General features: G+C 36.4%; 1 protein-coding gene across 1 annotated transcript in view; it reads left to right on the top strand.

The window, feature by feature from the left end:
- Positions 1-15,563, top strand: part of DNAAF5 (dynein axonemal assembly factor 5) — a gene marked incomplete at both ends in the record, with an annotated part of 29,719 nt that extends 14,156 nt beyond the window's left edge. Inside the window, 6 exons of the mRNA XM_082006518.1 lie at positions 3,101-3,269; positions 5,871-6,018; positions 11,314-11,464; positions 12,785-12,941; positions 14,720-14,911; positions 15,424-15,563. Coding sequence (XP_081862644.1) covers positions 3,101-3,269; positions 5,871-6,018; positions 11,314-11,464; positions 12,785-12,941; positions 14,720-14,911; positions 15,424-15,563 — 957 coding nt within the window. The remainder of the gene's footprint in view (positions 1-3,100; positions 3,270-5,870; positions 6,019-11,313; positions 11,465-12,784; positions 12,942-14,719; positions 14,912-15,423) is intronic.
- Positions 15,564-16,214: the final 651 nt, after the last annotated feature.

Genomic DNA, 16,214 nt, shown 5'->3' with positions numbered 1-16,214 from the left:
TTTTTGGCTGAGCATTATCTCACCCCCTTATTTCTTTCTTCCTCTTTCTTCCCCAAGCTAAGTATCAAATAAATCAGCAAGCCATCATTATGTAGTACAGTTGTGACCTATCCAACTTGTCTTTTTCCAAATGTGCGCCTTAAATGTGATGGCTATTCTACTTCCTTTTCTCTTGCTCCCAGGCATGGTATTCCAAAGGCCTGCGTAGCATCAGTATTTATGGCCCCATAGCTGACAGGCTGCCTCCAAAAAGGCAAACACTTAGAAAACTATTCTGAAGGAAGTAAAATAGAGCAAAGGTTGAAACAAATATTGAAAAGACTTTGCAGGTCAAAGAGGTACAGCATGAAGATCTGTGCCATGGAGAGCCAGTGGGAGAGTGGGATTTTTGGGGGGGTTGTTTTGTGTTTTTGTGTTTTGGTGTTTTTTAAGCAAACAAGTCTGTCCAAGTAAGCCTTGGACAGATGGACCTGGTATATTTTGCAGTATCTTCTCTGTTTAGCCTTACAGTGGTCTATAAAGTCAGCAATGTCCATTTAAAACCTTACAAATTCATACTCCTACAAAGAAAGCAGTTTCCTGGAAATAAATCCTGATTTTCATATACAGAAAAGTTAATCTCCCAAGATTATTAAAGGTTTAAGATGTTCCTGCAGTTACAGATTATTTTTAAAGTTGACAGTACTTTGGAAGAGAATCCTTTTTCTCATTAGCCTTTCTTTCAGCTAGGCAGATAGAAAATCTGGCAACAAGATTACATAACTTCAGTATTTCAAATTTGTCACAAAGACAACTATGGCTTGATTATTTTTTTTAATTATTTTTTTTTCCCCCAGTTACTGACTATTCTGAAACTTCAAAGTGAGCTGTACAACTTACAGAAGGCAAGAAGTCCCTGTTAAAATAGCTTAAGAACATACAAAACATATGTATTACATCTAGCTTTAAAAGTATAAATTTGTTGCTTGGAAGAGAAGTCTGTATTAAGGACCAAAAGATTTTAAGTATAAACATAAATTATTCAAAACTTTGTATTATAGAACTTCAATTCAGGCTTTACTGTAAGAGGACAGAAGATCACAGAGATACCGGAGACCACAAGTGATGTGATCTCATTGTGGGTGTTGCCGCTACTCCAACTTGCTTGATTTTTGGCCCCGTTGCTTTGTGTTCATCAGTGTTTCTGGTTGCTTGGGGCTAAGGAAAAAGATCAAGACCACCAACTGAGCACCTTGGTATTGTGATGAGGAATATGGTTTACAGCCCCAAACAGGCTGAAACCGTATCGGTTGTTAAAGTCTGTTAAGCATGTACTGAGCTTGTCAGTGGTTTAACTGGTGACCTAGAGATAAGATTTTGCTTCATTATCAGTGGCCTTGTGCTGTCTTGGCTTCTTGGCTCTTCTTTTGGCAAATGTTGATTATTAGCATGAAAATAAGGTATCATTGAACTTGTGAGCTTTAAAATATAGGAAAGAAAATCACCCTTGCTGTTTGTTTGGTTTTGGGTTGTTTTTTTCTTTTTAACTGAGAGACACTTCTTGATGAGAAGATATGCGTTGGTCTATCAGCACGTTTAATTTATTCTCTCTTTTTTTTAATCGCACTTGAAACCGCTTAAAGAGTTTAACCTATAAACAAAGTATTATTTTGTATCTCTCTTGTTCAATGGAAAAAACGTCTTGCAGATTGTGGTGGGATTAATAATGGGGAACAGTTTCTGTCTTGACGTATCCTGTCATGTAAAATGTTCCAATTAATTTACAGATAAATAAATATTTTATGTATAAGCTATTCTGAGTTGTTTTGGCTGGCTGGCAGAATGCTTCCAGAAAGGAGAAATCTGTTGTGCTTGAGGCAGGGAAACCTCCTTTATGAGTAACCTTTGTCCTTAGCAAATCCTGATTTATTCCCCTGCTCCCCACCCCCCCCGAAATCTCATTTATTTTCTCCACATCTGGTACTTCCATAATAACATCTTTGTCTGGCAAGTGATTAGTCTGTAAAATTCTAAAGGTCCTAGATATGTTTCAGCTAACTTGTCCAGTTTAGTTCAGTTTAAAAATATAAAAAATACGACTACAATTTGTATTTGACTCTAAGAACCACTTAGAGTCAAATGATGTCACTCATAGCGCTGCACTACATCATTCCCTGCTAGAACTGGCCATGCTGATGACATATGTTATTTGTCAGTGGGGTTTCTAACGGTGTCTTGCTCTTCATTCTTGATTCACTGTCCACTGAAATCACTAAGACTTTAGATGCTGCTTTCAGCATGCTTTTAATCTGTTCCTTAGGGAAGTTTTGTACTTCTGGTAGGAGTCTTCAGGAACTGTGAAAGCAAGTTTTCCTTTGCTTTGAAATACATCTGCTACAAGCGATTTAAAAAAAATCTATATGCTTCCTTGCCAAGCACGATCATGTCTGGAATTTATTTAGTAGTTCTTTGTACGTTTTATTTGCCTGTCTCATGCAATAGTCTAAATGTAAAGATGAAGAAAGTATTTCAAATGTAACAGTGAATTTTGTTACTTCTCCTAAGCAACAGAAGTTGAGAATTTAAAAAAGAACCTGCCCAGCTACTGTAAAGAGAGAGCATCTTGCATAATGAAAATTGGCCAAAAAGAAGAAGGGGGAGAGGGGAAATACCATGTCTTCTCTGAGCTGCAACAGCAATAGGCTTTGGAAGCTGCCATAGCCTGCTAGATGGGATTGTGAGAAATTCCCTCTGTGTTAATGTTTTAAAGATTCTTAAAGTAAGGAGAAAAATCACTGCATCTTTAAAACTAGTAGGAGCTTTTTTATAATGTGGTTGGTTTTTTGGATAGGTTTTCACATGGATTTGCTATTATGTTGCTGTGTTCCTTATGATTTCATTTTTAAATCAGGGCAATTGTTTCACCTTGATTTAAAGTTAATGGATGTAGTATAGGCAGACATTAAATTTCAATCTTGATTGTCCAAGTAGACACTGGAAATCTTCTTCTGTCCCTGCTATTCTTCAAGTATAATCATCAGTTTTTAAAGTGGATTTTTTTCTTTTTTTTTTTTAAATATTGTTTCAGTTCAGATAAAGTATCCTGTCTCTGTTTTAACAGATAGAGGAAACAATGTCTTCATTAGCTGAAGTGCAGCAATTGGATAGTTTTCTTTATCTCTACAAACGGCATATAATTCAGCTTATGGAATGGGTTTCAGTATCACATGATTGTTGGACTTGCTATTCTCCAGAAATATTACAGTTGGATGTCATCGCAACTCATTCAGGTATGACTTATTTAGTAGTGTGCTAGCTCACCCAGTTCTAAAAAAAAATAAAGTAACAATCTCCCTAGCCAGCAGATACATTGTGTTTTATAATGAATGGTGTAATATTCAGAAACTTCACAAGAATGTGATGGAAAGCAAAACTGAAAATGTTGAAGCAGGTCAAATTCCAAAAGACTCCTTGGCTGCAAGGAGCATACTAAAAGCACTTATGTAAAAGTACACTTTCAGGTAAATGGAACAAGTAAGGATTATGGGGAGATGAACTGATGTAGCTTATGTGTCCAAAACTTTATCTGTTTTTTCCATCTATTCACTAGCGCTCTGTACAAACATTTCCTCACTTCAGTTCTTCAACATATTGCTGTATATAGATTAGTGAAACACTTTGGCATACGTTTCACCTAAGTTCAGATCTGCACAGTGAACGTTCCTCTGACACAGTTCTCCAGATTGCATCTACAGGGGATGCAGTGACAGGCAGTTCTTTTCACCTAGACACCCATTTTAAGATTCTTAAAATGGAAAGTCCTGTTTATTTGTTTTTTCCTTTCTGTTAGTGAAAAAGGGCATGTAAAAAGCTACTTCAGCTGTGGGTGGAGTGTTATTATTGCTACTGCAGATAGTTAACTGTGGACAGGTATGTTTTAAGGGACCGTATCTTCTGCATTTAACCCGTGAATCTCAAAAAAAGCCTTAAGAAACCTATGTGAAACACTCACTTGCTGGTTTGTGCAGCAACCAGCATAACTACTTTTTCTTTTTTTCATCTGTGGAAAGAGCAAAAAAGTTTTTTCAGTGCAAGATCTGAGAGGCCAACTTTTCTGTATATTTGTGCTCGCATTTCCATGACTGAGGGACTTCTAGACAGTTGTCTCTGTTTTCCTTAATGCTAAATAAATCATCAAATGTCTGGGCAAACATTTTGGCTTGCACCCAGCACTGGTAATATGCTATTGTCTGTGTTTTTAGTCTGACACAGCAGCTCCTAGAGCAATTTTTTTTTCTTTCCTTTCATTCCAACACATAATGTTGGTTTTAATCAATTTAATCAGGTTTGCTCATTTCAAATTTCTCAGTTTTTACTCTTTTTAAGGAACTTATGCTTAAGCTGAAATTAGCAATGTAGTTTATTTTGTTTATTTTACATCTGTTGAATTTGCTGTTATCAGTTTTATATAATAGTAGTATCTTTTAGGTGCCTCGGAATTCACATGAAAGCAATGTATTTTGAACAAATGCCATGAAAATAAAGAGATATTTGTTGGCACAGAAATTTAGCACACTGCAGTTCAACATCCTGTATTGCATCAGTCTAGACAGTGAATTTTTGGGGTTTTTCTATTATTATTTTAAACATTAAATTTCCAGTTATTGTTAGTTCAATGCTATTGAACTTGTTTTGGTATCTTGAATACTTCAATCTGTCCCTTCCCTGTGTGAGGAATATTCTTGTTGTCAGAAATGTCAGTGTTGTGTCTCCTTCTGGGAGAATTTTCCGAGTGACTGGGGTTGAATGCAACGTGCATCACAAGGATGCAAAGCTGAAGAAGTTCCTAGAGGAAAGTAGTTTCTTGCAAACATAGAGCAGAAAGCATTCTACAGCAAGAAGTTCACAGAATAAAGCATGTGTGTAGTCTATATGTGTTCTTCCTCTTTAAAACCATGCAGATGTTAATCATCGAGGAGAAGGGCACAAACTTCCTTCTCTTTTGGGAAAATAATTTCTTTAAATGTTGGGTTAATGGCTTAGTGGGGGTTTTTTTGTTTGTTTGTTTATTGTTTAGTGGTGAAAACAGAATTCATCATAGGGTGTGAAAATGTTACCAAACTAGAGAATGAATTTGGAAAATATTTTTATTTCAAATAGCTTCTAAAATTCATCATACTTCAGATTCTCTTGTAAAATGCAAATAAGCATTATTTAAACATGGAGAAAGAATACTGCTGCAATAATTCTATTATCCAAGTTCTGAGGCTGACCCTTTCAAACATTCCCTTTCCTGTGCTTTTGGGAATCATGAACACCTTTCCTTGAATGCTGCACGTGGGAAAACTTGAAAGAACAAAAAAGCATAGTTAATGCTGCTGTTTGGAGTGGTGTCATGGTCATACCAGATTCAATATAATTTTTTGTTAAGTTCAATATAACCAGAACTTTGTGCATAGCCTCGAGCTTTCAGAGCTACGTAGTGAACAGCATTAATCACCCCCCCAAATGCATTAATCCACCCAAAATGTCATCTTGTACCGCTGGTCCTAGCAAATAGCGGCTGTCCTTGATATGTCTATGCTACATAATGCAATGTAGTACAGCAATACCAAGCTGGATAAATGACACATGAGTAAACCAGTCTTCAGGGAGCACCATGCTGCCGTGGCTAAGGCTGTGGGTACCTGAGCCACGGAGAGCTAGTTCGGGTATTTGTGCACTGCCTAATACGGTGTAACATGGATACATCCACAGCTTCCATGCAAAAGTGGAAAGTTAAGTACTATTTTAATACCAGGCATATTACAAATTTTGATGCACTTGCATACTAAACATCTAAATAGAACTTATTAGTACTCTGAAATAAGTCTTATGTGTTTATTTTCTAGGTCCTGTCATAGGTGAAGCTCTGAATAACTTCATTCTCATTCTTAAGACATGTCTTCAGCCGAACAAAGATCCCCAGATGCGGTTAAAACTTTTCACTGTTTTGTCACAGTTGCTCCAGAAAGCAAGTGAAACTGTCAATTCTCAGGGGTAAGTAGAGTTGTATTTTCACACAGCTATTTGAACACTATAGTGGCATTAAAAAGTAATGACCATGGTAGTTATTTAACCCCTATAATTGTGTCCATGTTAGCATGTCTGGGAGAAGAAAGACTTTCCCACCATCTTCTACAGCATATTTTTCTTGCTGTATTTTTTAACAATGCTTAGAAGGCTGGAGTGCAATAATTTAAAAAAATATATAAATAAATTGAAGTCTGGACTTCCTCCATTGTAGTCTTCCTTCCTCTGCCACTATGGAGAATTAAAAGGGATGTCATGCAGATCTGGATAGTTTTCAAAAAATAAAGAGCTACAGTTGAAAAGAATATGTTTGAAAGCTAAAATGGGGATTCGTAGGAAAGAAATATTGGGGTGAGGGGGTTAGTTGGGTTTTTTTGTGTTTGTTTTTTTTTTCTTTTTCTCCCACCCAGCTCCTTAAACTTTGCCTGTAGTCATTGTAAGAAAAGAATAAAATGCCCCCAAAAATAGGCATTTAAAAATGCCCATGATAGCATGGTGTTTAAAATGCGTTAAACTAAATATTTGATAAGGAATTATTATTACCCTTAGTGACTGATGATGGAAATCTCCTGTTGCCTGGCACTATTTATGCATTGGAAGTACAATCTAAGTATAATTTACAGTGCTTATAAAACCCCTCCATTTATAACAATGCTAGCAGTGAGGCTCTTTTGTCATTATTAATTTAGCCCTACTAGTAGTGCAAACACTTCTGCAAAGTTGTCCTGAATACATAAACCATGTCTGCTCTGCTTTTCCCAGTGCCTGGTGCACTTAGTATGTAAATGTATTCTGATGCTTTTTTTTTTTTTTTTTTCATTTTTAACTCAATCATAGTAAGCATTCTTCCCAAAATTACTTCGATAGCAATAGTCATTTATACTTTAAAGTTTTTTCATTATTCTGATGAGAAAATTGGCACTCAGTGGGCATCCTGGTATGTTGAACATTCATTCAGGTTCCATGAGACCATATTTATATGAATGTAGATGTATTTTTACCATTCTTAGATATAATTAGTATATTCATGGCCTGCGTCCTATAATGTAGGGAGAGGAGGAACACTGGCGTTCCCAGTCAGTGGGGGATTCCAGGTAAGCTGAAGAATCTCTGCTAATGCATCCCTTAATAGATTTTGAGCTAGCGTGCTTAAGGAGGAATATAACGAAGCTGTCCTTTTTTAACTGAAAGCTTTTGTGCCAGGTGTGCTGTTATCTCTTTCCATATTTTCAGGATCCAATATTAAGATCCCTATCCATATGAAAAATCTCTTTGTAGTCAGTGGATTACTTATTTAAATAATCATGTAACTGAGTGGTAGTTACAAGATAATCTAGATATGCAAGAATCTTTCTAAAAGAAAAAACTATTTTAACTGTTCCAGTTAAACAGTCAAGAAGCCAAGAGGAGCCAACGGAGCCAAGAAATGTCATCTCATGTGTTCTGTGATGCCCTGAATACAACAACAATAATGCTTATTAAGTGTGTAATAACATATTTCAGTCTAAAAATGGGATAATGTGACTCTCTCCTATCTATTTATTTTCTGTTATGGCCTAATTTTACTGTCCTTTATTTACTGCAGAGTGCATTATTAGCTCCCGTTCATTTACCATACAATCACACTTACTATTTTGTTTTTAAAACAATAAATATGTTCATTCTTTCAAAGTATTTAATCAAATTCAGACCTGGTCAACAAGTTAGTCTCACTGACATTTCTTCTCTATACATTTTCAGTTATCTGGTCTCCTGCTCTTCCTTCTCAAGAAATAACATTACAGATTACAGCAGAATAGAATTTGAGGAATTGAGTTAAATTCTGTGTTCTGCCTTTCATTTGTGATCTGCGGAAATCCTGATTTGCAATGTTCCTGTCTAGGGTGGCTAGGAGGTAGGAGGGACTTCTCCATTAACACATACCCTTCTTAATTCTTTGCTTCTCACCTGTACAGTAGGACTGGTGGCACTTCTCTATCTGAAAGTCTCTGAAGTGCTCACGTGAATTAGATCATGTAGCTGCTGCTGATAGAGAGAGATGATCAGTGCAGGACCACATGGAGAACATCATCAAAGAATAAACTTTTGTTTTGGGACTAGTCACAGTAAATAGGATGAATAAAAAAATCTTTCATCTGCAACCCAGTCATTTGTATAAATAATGGAGCCAACAAGGGATAAAAGGAAAGCCAACCCAATGAAAAACCTATCAGCTTTACTAAGATTCCCAGGAAAGGGAAATTACCAGTGTGGAAAAAAATAGAAGAATATGTTTCAAAGTAATACTCTCAGCAAGTATAGCCACACATCACACCGGCTCTCCACAGATAGCAATGATGGAAGTTGTTTTGCTCAGGGCAGTGTGAGTGAATGGCCTTTTGTCAAGATTAGATACATTCAATGAGGTTAATAGACCTGTTTGTACAAAGAACACTCCTGGCTAAGGATGGCCCAGTCTAACTCGTAATGAGGTTCTCTGTCCTCAGAGAACAAGAGCAGTGCAATGAATTTTACCAGTAGGTTTATCTTAAGAAACTAAAAAGTAGTAGAGGGAGTTAAATGACTCTGAATTCTTGATCCTGCTTACCATTGTAACAGCCAATGCTTTGATGTACGAAGTAGCGTGCAAAGTTTTTGTGTTTGAAGAATTGTTTGCAAAACATTTTTGGAGGTTTTGATTTGTAAAAGTAAATCCAGTTTTGTTTCAGATTGCCTGGATTTAGGATGTTAAGTTTGGAAAAAACAAAAGCAAGCACACAAAAAACCCAAAACAAAACAATCCACAAACATAGGAAGCCAAGTGCAGCAGTGCCATAAAAGCAGAAAAGGAGCCAATCCGGAAGAAAAAGTGTATAAAAAATAATTAACATGGAATTAACGTTTAAGTATGTAAGTCCATGAAAAGGGCATAGCAATTTTAATGTAAACCCAAGGTCTGCTTTTTATATTTGCATAAGAGTTAGGTATTATTGTATATACAGATCACATTTTAGTTATTTCAAATCCAGTTGAGAATAAAGTCTCAGCTCTGTAAATACAAATAGCACAGGGTATGCTCTTTCATGGAAATTACCCACTTTTAGAATTAAGTTACATAAATTTACAACAGCAAGATCTGAAAATGGAAAGAGGGAGAATTTAATTACATTAGCAACAGCAAAAACCACATCTTAATGGTAATGAGAGATAGGGTAGTGAAGAAGTAATAAGTTCTGGTTACACAATCAAATTCACTGCTGGCAATAATTTGTTTAGCTCCTGAAAAACATTCTAACAGAGATAGTTTTCTTCCCTTGGAAGGTTTTCAGTTATTATACTAAACACAGTTGTGTGATCATCTAATTTTGTTTGAGTCTGACATGATTGAGTCAGATAATTGCCAGATATTGCTTTACTGATTTGATTTCAAGGCACTAGAACAAATATTTTCACAAATAGCATAGCATTATGGTTAACATAATGCTGATGGAATTTACCTTTGTGTTTTGACAGAGTGTTTTTTTCTTTGCCATTTAACAGAGGGCTTTACTGAAAACAGAAGCAGCGACTGATCAGATAGCACAAGGCTTTTTTTAACTTTGGAGCTAAAAGGAAATTCTGGCAACCTATTGAACAGAAAATTATTAATTCTCAAAAATGCATTTAAAATAATAAATCTAAAGGTTTTTGACAAATTTAGGTGTGTCTAATGGGATGTCAGATTTCTTGTTATTACTGAAGCGTAAGTGCCATCTGCTGGAGAGGAAGCAAGAATGGATCTCTGACTTTCTCAGGCACAGAGACACAGGGTGCTCCCTTGGCAAGGGGCTAAGCAGCAGCCAGGGTGTATCTATTTTCATCATGTTGGAGGGAGAGATTTTCAGTTTTATGTGTGTGCAGAAGATCATTGAGGCCTGGCAGGCTAGCTGCTCATTCGTTAGTCAGATTACACCTGGATGACAAGGTCTAACTGCAGTGGGTAAAGGGTAGTTACAGGAAAGATGTAGATACGCTTTACATTTTTTATTACACTGATACAGTATTACTATGGAATTTTTGTTGCTGGATTATCATTGCTGGATGATTTTGTTTTGTTGTTAGGTTTTTGGGTTTCGGGGGTTTTTTAAAAGCACTTAGTGATAATTGTTTGTTGTTAACATCTACCCATTATGTTCTGTTCCCTCGGTGGTTTGGCACATCTCTGTAGGAGCCACTTACTCATCCTGGAAACGTAGGACTTTTAGCAAAAAGTCAACAACAGCTTCTTCCCTTTCTGCCAAGCACCAGGGGGGTGGTGTGCTGTTTTGCACGCAGGTGGCCACAGTCCAGGTCTGTGGGAAGTCTGAATAGAGCAGGACACAAGTCAAGGTAGATTCAGCCTGTCACTTGTCCATCTGTTTCGCATGCTACCAGCAGCTTTTTAAGGCAGAGAGGCACAGTGAATAGCCTAAGCCTAAGTTAGCTAGTCACAGCCAGGCACAAGTCTCTGATGCAGCAAAGTCTGCTTTAACTTCTGTGTAAGATCTGTATCTTTTCTCTTAATTTAAACTTGTTTGAGCTGGAATTAAATGGGTGTGAGGGAATAATGCCTATTGCAATTGATGACTTTCACAGCAACTTTTAGCATTGTAATAGTCCATTCAATAGAGGAGGAGGAAGAAGCATCAGCAAAAATATCACAGATTTGTGTGTTTATAATGAAAACAAACTAGTATTGGGACTGGCACTGTCAGAAAATCCTACATTCCTCTCATCCTTGAGAGACACATTTCTGAGCCAAGGGAAAGCTGAAGTATTCTGTGCAGACTCCCTGCAGTATCAGTAGTTTAGGTCTCATCAATAGCATTCATACTTTTCACATTATAAATACTTTTCACTGGACAGTCTCAAAGGGCCTTACAAATACTAATGAATCCTCACAGCGTTCATATGGGGTGTTATCTCCACTTCACAGACGGAGAAAATGAGACAGAGAGAAGTAGTTTACCAAGATAACACAGTGAGTCATGGGCATCGTCTGAAGTGGGAGAAAGTCTAGCCTCCCCTTTCCATGAATGTTAGGTATTTGTTTAAATATTATCTAGAAAAATTAAGTTATGAAAAGCTTATCACACATATTATAATCACATTGGCTTACAAGATTTTATTTATTTTTTTTACAGTCTTTTTTTTTTTTCCTTTTCTGCCTATGCTTCTGTGACAGAAAACTCTCTTCTACATCCTGTCAGTCTCTTAATCACTTTCTCATGAACCTGTATTTTTCTTTCTTATTTTTGGCTTCAGGCTGTTCCCTAGCTACCTTGAGACTGTGATAAAAGACATACTGGCTCCTAATCTGCAATGGCATGCTGGAAGAACAGCAGCTGCCATCCGCACTACAGCTGTATCATGCCTTTGGGCTCTTATTCACTGTGAAATGCTTTCACCAAAAGAGGTAAATTCTGCCTTTCTCATCAAATGTATTTTGAAATCTTAGGCAGGAAGACAAAATAAATGCAAGGGGCGGGAAAAAAAATAATAAATCCTTATTGTAAGTAGTATTTTCAGGTGGACATAGAGTTTTCATAATAAAATTCATTAACTGTAATTGAGTATTAATAATTGAATAAATCAGTAGCAGAGGGACGATGATATCCTGGTAAGAGAGCTGAGGCCAGCAATATGGTGAGCTGTAGAGCTCACCATTGTCAAATTTTGTAGATCCTTGTTCTAGCATAACATCAGTTCTGGAACAGAAAATACTAACCACTATTAGCACAACAACTTGGGTAGTTGACATTATTGGACTCCTAGCCAGCGCCTGTGCAGCAGCAGTGCAGCTAGCCAGGACATGCTTTTGTGTAATGTGGCAAAGACAAGTTGTCTGGTTGCCTTGGAGCCAACAGGCCCATTTAGAAAAAAAACCTGAAAGATTCCTGGAAAGGGCAGGAGGGCTTGAGAAGGAACTGGAAGGGTATCTGTAGAAACTGAAGTAGAGAGCTGACAAGGAGGAGAAATGTTACCTGCCATAGTGATTAAGGATTAATTGAATCTGAGGGGGTTTTTGAAGCTGCTTTGCTAAGAAAAATGGCATTGGGAAATGATGCACTGCAAATATGTTAAATATAAGGGCATTTTAAAAAATAAATGGAATTTAAATGTTATTAAATGTTTATAGGTTTTTTATGTTTGTAACAGACTTTAATTGAACAAAGTGCATAAATTCATGTAACTGGTTGATTTCATATACACCAAAACATTCATTTCAGAGTACTGTGCTAGTTAAATTTTTTTTTTCAAATCAGTGCCTTAACGCCTTTTTGCATTAATGTATATGAAATGTACATATTAAAATAAAATTATGAAACTCATTAAAACATTGTATTACAACCCTTTCTTTAAAAGCTTCCTTTTAGAATAAGAGCACCATCTACTGGTACATCCATATAATCCTCATCTCCAAATTAAAGTTTTGTAAAGCCTTTAAACTTACTTGCCTTTTTATTTTTAAAAGTTATATAAAACTCATCTGCATATATACTGAGCATTCATGAACTGGACGATCAACTGGTGGATTTTCATTTCCCAAGTTTGCTTAGAGGTGAAATAGAGCTGTGTAACTTCAAGATTTTTAGGTTAACTTTTATAGTTAACTTTTTAAATTAAGCGAGCCAATATTGGTCAGACCTAATGGTAACTGACGTAACCCGTAAGCATGTTGTTTTAGAGTGACTGAAAAGCTGTGTTTTTTTAATGCTTTTCCTGTTAATTGTAGATCTTAAAAGTCAAAGATGGGCTAATGCCCCAAATCATTGCCGCTATGGATGAAGATTCTAAAATTACTCGATTGATGGCGTGTCGTATTGTCGGTGTTTTTTTCAAAGTCTGTGGGAGGCAGTTTGATGAAGATGAATTTACCAACACTTACACAGGTAAGTGTAAAAGTTTAATTCTGTTTTAATCGAGATCTGTCTTGAAGAATTACAGTTGCTTTTTTATCTGAAGTATCATGGTTAGCACAGCTTAGTTTTTAAGGAAGAAAAACATCGTGCTGGAGCAGTAGACGGATTCACTGTGTGGCTTTAGGATTCACTGTGCATGCTGTCCACCTCACCTGTGGATTCACTGCAGCTGGCAGCAATAAAAGCACTGATACAGGCTAGGGAATGACAAAAACTGTTGTATGTCACTATGTCATCTGGCTTTAATCCCATGTAAAGAGCAAAAAGCCTTTAAACAGTTTGAGGTGAAAATAGGGGCAGATTTTATGTAGACTCATTTTCTCAGACATTCTTATTTCACTCCCATTCACATATTCTAATGCTATTTCGGTGTTTTCTTATCTGGTATTTTAACTATTTGGGTAGTTCTCCCCCAGAGTAATTTTATAGATATTAAGGAAATGGAAAAAGTAAAGGCCTGCACAAAATCATACCATTAGCAGCATTTTTGTGTCTGAGAGGCAATTTAATATCTTAATCCTGTGGAAACTAAGAGATGGTCTTAAACTGGTAAGTGAGACTGCTTAAAGTCTGTAAAGTACGCATACATGTTTTAGAAAATCAAGGTGTTAAACACTTGAGTAGGTGTTGTTGAGTATGACTCCAACAGCACTTACTTCTTGCAAGGCCTTTCTGTAGTAGCTTTTTAACTGCAGTATTTCATTTCACTGAGGTGCTGTATTGCAGGCAAGCTCATGTCCTCTTGAAATGCCCTCGCTCCCGGTTGAGCAGAACTGAGCAGAAGTCTTCCCAACGTTATTACGCATTAGACCACCAGATGGAACTTCACTCAATAGTACTGTCTTTGCAAGGCTTGCCAGTATTTCATCTGCATTGCTTCCTATATGAAATAATGTTCTAACTATAGTGAAAGCAGGACGGTAATGCATTATATAATGGGAGTCACATTGTTTGCCCTGCTGTGCTTCAGAGTGCCAAGAGCAAGCCATTTCATTGTACCATAAATAGATCTGAATAGGTAGTGGGTTGGGTTTTTTATCTAAAAAAAAAAAAAAAGGAGGAAGAAGAAAACCCTAATCTAGACTGCTGTAATGTCAAATAGAGCTATTGTCTGTAATGCTTCTCAGGATGATGTTTAAGTGCTAAACAATGAATTGGGAGAAGTACAGTTTATGCTATGTAACAGGATTTATGTTCTCAGAGGTATATACGAATAAAGCGGACTTTCCCAAACTCAGCATCTTCACAACTGATACTTTTTCTTACATGGCACAGTAGAAATCTAACAACAATTTTTATTTTATAGAAATACAATATCAGACAGTTGTCAAAGTATATCTTTGCATTTTGCATATTCAAATAGTTTGCGATGCAGTAATTCACTGAAACAGTAATACCTGATAGAAATACTGAGCTCTATAGAGCATAAAAATACTTAAACTCTGTATTTCTGTAATACATTAATAGACATTCATAATACCTTGTTAGGAAGAGTCCTAGAGAATGTTCAACTAACCTAGATAATTTTATACATTTATTCTAATGTTTTTGGCAACATAATCCAATAACAATGCACTGCATCCTTTTAGGAACAATGTACTACGTGTATTTGCAATGTTCAAAAGACAGACATATGTCAAAAATGCAACAATAATTTCGGTGATGACAAAATACATTTGTTTTTAGAAGTGCAAAAGATAACTTCGCTGTTCACGGTGCTGTTTGGTTATGTATATGATCCTTTTCAGAAGTTTTAAAGCGTCTGGATGATGCTTCATGTGATGTACGACTGGCAGCTGCTCACACCCTAGCTAATTGGTTTAAATGCTTAAAGGACAGTGATGTGAAATCTGCAATGGAAAGTCATGTTGAGTTTCTGTACCAAGAACTGTTGATACATCTTGATGACCCAGATCAAAATACACAAAATGCAGTCCTAGGTAAGATTTTCAGTCATATGTATTTTGAATAGTGCTTTTAAAATCATGTTTTCAAGTGTTACATGAAAGTAGCGTGTACAACTAGAGGCTAATTTGAACAGGCTGGAAGCTTTCCTTTGGATTTCAGTGAGCATGAGCTCAGGCCTTTTACCTGTATGCAGAATGTAATGTTTTATCTAGCATTCACCAGCAGGGGAATATCGGTGCATCTGATGTATCGGAGACTTTATAGATGGTAAACAGGATACGGAGCATAGACACTAGCCATTGCAGGATGTGACTATATCCTAGCTTGCTAGATGGATTCTTTGGAACTTATTAGTTGTATCTCTGTGTTCAGGCATGTAAATGTCAAAATACAGACCTCAGCAAATGAGGGAGGAATCGGGTTGTCGTGACTGCACAAATTGTAAAAGAAAAACTTCTAGGTTATTCTTCAGCTACTTTGAGGGATCTTGGATAGAGAAACGCAGAGCAGCTAATGATTTATAAAACACATTTTTGTTTTACAGAAGTTTTAAAAGAAGGAAGCATTTTATATCCAGAACTGCTTGTGAGAGAAATCGAAGGGATCGTACATAAGCATCGAACACCAGTCTACTGTAATCAACTACTACATCACATTCAGTCAGCCAAAGAATCAGCTTTATGAATCAATGCTGAAATTCTTTTTAGTGAACTGTATATGAAATCTGTATGATCTGGATTACTTTCATATCTTCGTTTGCTTAAGAAAGGCCGTGATTGTTTTTTCTTTGTAAGTTCACTATTAGCTCATTTAAAAGTCAAATTGGCACAATTCTATGTTCTTTGCCGTTTGAAGAGTCCTTTGTATTTGCTAGCAATAAAACAATGTTTTCATTCACTTTGCATTGGAAGTTTTTCAGATACAAGGTTTAAAGGAGGAATGTTTTTCTGGAATTCGACACTATTTATAATTGAGAAAGATAATTTATTTGACAAAGTAGTAGTCTAACATCAAAGTTGTTAATGTAATTCAGCAAGGACTCAGTCTTTCAAGGGGCACTTAAAACTGGATAATAATAATTCAGACTTGCAGAGTCAGGTCTGAGAGAGTCATTTTTATCAGGAAAAAAAACAACAAGCCAAACTTCTCTTGCATAAAGCAGCAAAAATTTTATAAGGTTTTGAGTACTCATTATGCTGGTTAATAGGGACATTTTCTGAGTAGGTGTCACTAAAGGAATAGTTTTTCTTGGCATTGTATTACATTTGATGACTGAGAATAAAGCTAACCTTTTTTAAAGTAAGGTTTATACATGGGAGGAAATGTGCTGTTTTG

The sequence above is a fragment of the Phaethon aethereus genome (genome assembly GCF_964289735.1).
Source record: "Phaethon aethereus genome assembly, chromosome: 15".
Taxonomy (NCBI): domain Eukaryota; kingdom Metazoa; phylum Chordata; class Aves; order Phaethontiformes; family Phaethontidae; genus Phaethon; species Phaethon aethereus.
Note: the sequence above shows the minus strand (reverse complement) of the source record. Positions and strands in the feature narration are given on the sequence as shown.